The 3784-nt window shown below is 44.2% G+C and overlaps 1 protein-coding gene across 1 annotated transcript; it reads right to left on the bottom strand.

Annotated features, from left to right (window-relative positions):
• Positions 1–990: 990 nt before the first annotated feature.
• On the bottom strand, positions 991–3165 carry LOC133928509 (L-type lectin-domain containing receptor kinase SIT2-like). The gene has a single exon (XM_062374858.1). It carries the CDS (start codon positions 3135–3137, stop codon positions 1152–1154), a length of 1986 nt encoding a protein of 661 aa, XP_062230842.1. The 5' UTR covers positions 3138–3165; the 3' UTR covers positions 991–1151.
• Positions 3166–3784: the final 619 nt, after the last annotated feature.

Here is a 3784-nt window from a genome sequence, read left to right as displayed (position 1 = left end):
ATGGTACTGCCCGAGCGAAGTTCACCGACCGTACCTATGGATTTTGAGCAAAGTTCACCGACTGTACCTATGGATTTTGGCCTCTAGCTGAGGTGATGGTGCTCCCAACCAGGGAGGTTCGAGCGTAGGTCCCCAGAGTCCCCTCTGCTGGATCGTGTTCAGAGGCACCCTCCAAGACAACTCCCGTCATTCCTGATAGCGTTCCTAATAAAACTAAATAAAAATCCAAAAAAGCTCCTAAAATTATGAAATTGGATGGGTAGATAGATCTTGAATTGTCGAAATCGGAGTTGATACAAAGGAGAAATGGGTTTTGGAAGATTTGACTGGAGGTTAATCCAGAAAATGAAAAAGGATATTCTCTAAAAGGATTTTCGGATAATTATATTTGAAAAATCAGAAATGGCACTGTGCTGTGGACTGGATCTATGAACTGTGGACTGGGGGCGGCTTCGGTGTATGGTTCATGGTGGATCGGGTCCAAGGACCAGTGACTCGACTCGGCTTAGCCTCGGTCGGTGGCTCGATGGCTAGGCTCAGTTTGGTTCAGTGGGGCCCACTTGACAATACCACAGGAGAGTCAGTGCAGCTTAGTGGGGTCCACTTGTCAGCCACAGGAGAGAAACAGAGAAGAGAGAGATGGAGAGGGCAGCGGCGGACCTGCAGCAGAGGAGAAAATGGGGCGGCACCGGATCTGTGCGACGTGGGAGAGAGAGAGCATTTTTTTATACACGGTGAAAATACGGTTGTCACACAATACTGGAGCTAGCCCTTGAGTAAATGTATAATAGGTGCCCTATCTGATGGCTTGGGCTGGGTCTGTTTGAAAGCAGTGACAGAGTTAGATTTGGATGGCTAGATTTTACTAGACTTGTTAATTTAAGATGACAAAACATTCAAATAGAACTGTAGGATAAGTTATCTAACCTCAGCTGAATAGTACAGGACTACATGTATATCAGCTCAACTACACACGCGCGCACACACAGCTGAATATAACTGCTTCGTACACTGATGAAAATAATAATCTCTGGAATACACTGCAATGAGCGTAGAAGAAAGCCCTTTAATAATCTAACTCTACGTACGGCTCAGTGCTAAATATGAACGGTGGCATGCAAGCAGTCATGACATCTCAAACACCATGAAACTCATCTTCCTCCCGAGATGCCAGATATTATTCCAATGCTTGACGACAGTGTACATGGGTCAAACCCTTCATCTTGCATTAGGGAGAGCATGCTGAAGCTCATGTCTGCATGTGCCAACTCTGGGAGTGGCAAATCACAGTTAAGGTACAGCAAGACCTGCTGCATGTTAGGCCTCACATTAGTGAATGGGTGAGAGCATAATAGACCGACTTTTAGCACCAGAGATGCCTCATCAACATTATAGTCACCTCGTAGCCTGGTGTCTACTGTCTCAGTCAATGATCCTTTGTGCCAATGCTCAAGAACCAAGTCTACTAACACTGCTCGGCCATCTTCTGCATTGTGGTTCACTGGCCTCTGCCCACAGGTCACCTCGAGAAGGAACGTACCAAAGGCAAACACATCTGTGAGAGGGGAGGCCTTGCCTGTTGATACCAATTCTGGGGCCATGTATCCCATGGTACCAACCACATGTGTGGTCTGTAGGTCAGTGCCATGATCATACAATCTTGCAAGGCCAAAGTCACCTAGATGCCCGTTCATTTCACTATCAATGAGCACATTGCTTGCCTTAATGTCGCGGTGAATGACAACTTTCTCCCACTTCTCATGGAGGTAGAGTAAACCCAACGCAATGTCTTTGATGATCCGAAACCTTTGATCCCAATTCAGTGTGGGCTTACCCTCAAGACAGTACAAATACTTATCAAGGCTTCCATTTGGCATGTAATCATATACTAAAAGAAGTTCACCTTTTCGCCTGCAATAGCCAAGTAACTGAACAAGGTTGCGGTGTCGAATGCGTCCAATACTTACAACCTCGCAAATGAACTCCTTCATACCCTGCCTTGATTCATGGGACACCCTCTTGACAGCAACCACCAGTTTAGATGATTGGAGTACTCCTTTGTACACCTTCCCGAATCCTCCTGCACCAAGTAGGTTATTGTTCTTAAATCCTTCTGTGGCATGGTACAAATCCTTGTATGAGAACCTGTGTGGGCCGAACTCGACTTCCCAATCTTCTTTCAGCTCAGCGTAGCGCAGTTTCCTCCTCAGAAGTAGAATGGTGATAGCCCCTACAACAATTATGAATGATGCAGTTGCTATGGGTAGGATTATTTCCAACAGTTTTGACCGGGGCTTTGGGCCATTCCGAGGTAGCTTGGGTAGCTTGGTGGTGTCAATCTTTGGAGCTGGTCTGTTCATGCTGAAGCTCCAGCCAAGCACATAGTGTCGTGAGTCCATTTCGCTAGTTGATGATGAGAAACCAATGTACGCCGACTCTTGGATCACTGTTGATAGGTCATAGGTTGTCGAGATCAATGACCTTGCAGGTTTCTCCATTCCAAGGGAAGCCATGGACACATTGATTTGCTTGGCTTCTCCACTGTAGTCCACCCATACTTGCATTGCTGCACCACTATGAAGACTTAGGTTATGAAAGCTACCACTCATGTCATCATAGTAGCCTACAGAGTGGGACTGTATAGAGCTGAGGCCATTGATGTCAATGCCTACATGGTTGTCATCGATATCCTTGAACTCGATGTTTTTTACTGTATCGAGCTCGATAGCAAAGAAATGGTTCGTTGGGTTGTTCTTTTGAATATTTGTGAGACCAAGGTATTGGTTGGGCAATGCATCTGAGAAGTTCTTGCTTGGCGCGACAACAAAGGCCAGACCTTGTCGGGTCATGCTAAGGTAGCTAGAGCGGATGCCAAATACAAAGGTAACTGAGAAGGACTGCACCATACCGTTGGTCGACTTGCGGAAGTGCAAAGGAGTTGGATAGAATGCATGTCCTTTACGATGAATCATGCCATTGGTCAGCTCAAGGAGTCCATTTGATGTGATTGTGGCAGTTTCATCCACGGAGAGGTTAGTGCCTTTGAAGCCAAGGTATAGGAACTGGATGTCACCAGTGGTGATGGAAGCAAGGTGAAGGCCAAGGGAAAGCAGGAGGCATGGATACAAGAACTTCATGTGACGTGTATTGGAAGGTCGTAAAGAATGAACAAGTGCAAGGAGGATGATGCAATTTATAGGCCGCGCGTGGTGCCTTTGTGTTTGGCTGGTTGCAGACTTTCTAGATATATAAATTAAATTGCAGCTGGGCAACTTGTTGCCCTGCTCGTTTTTTCCACACGCATCAATGTCTGAAAGTGTTGCAAGTTAATGCTAGACTACGATGTTTACTGGCAAAAATTTTGTACCTAGTTACATTGTGAAAAAAACATAATTAGGAGAACAAATCAATTGAATTTTTTTGTAATGATTAATGGATACTCTATCAATGTTAGATACATATCTTACATGGATACAATTGATTAAATTACATCTAATTATAAATCTTACATGGATGCTTTTAAACATTAAACTATTTCTTAAATTTATGCATGCTTGGTTGATTGCCTATTACGTCCGAAAAATAGCAGTGGTTTGCAGTACCTATGCCATTTTATATGCTGATGAAAAATACTGTTGAGATGCAAATTTATGTAAGTGCAGCAAAATTTCTGTTGGTAGTGGGGAAAAAGAAGCATAACACATGTAGATTGTTACCAGAGAAATAGTTCATTTGTCATGGGAAGTAGACTGTTGAATTAGTAGTTGCTACAAATAACTATGGA

The sequence above is a fragment of the Phragmites australis genome, chromosome 9, assembly GCF_958298935.1.
Source record: "Phragmites australis chromosome 9, lpPhrAust1.1, whole genome shotgun sequence".
In the NCBI taxonomy this organism is placed as follows: Eukaryota; Viridiplantae; Streptophyta; class Magnoliopsida; order Poales; family Poaceae; genus Phragmites; species Phragmites australis.
This window is presented reverse-complemented; position numbering and strand designations above follow the sequence as displayed.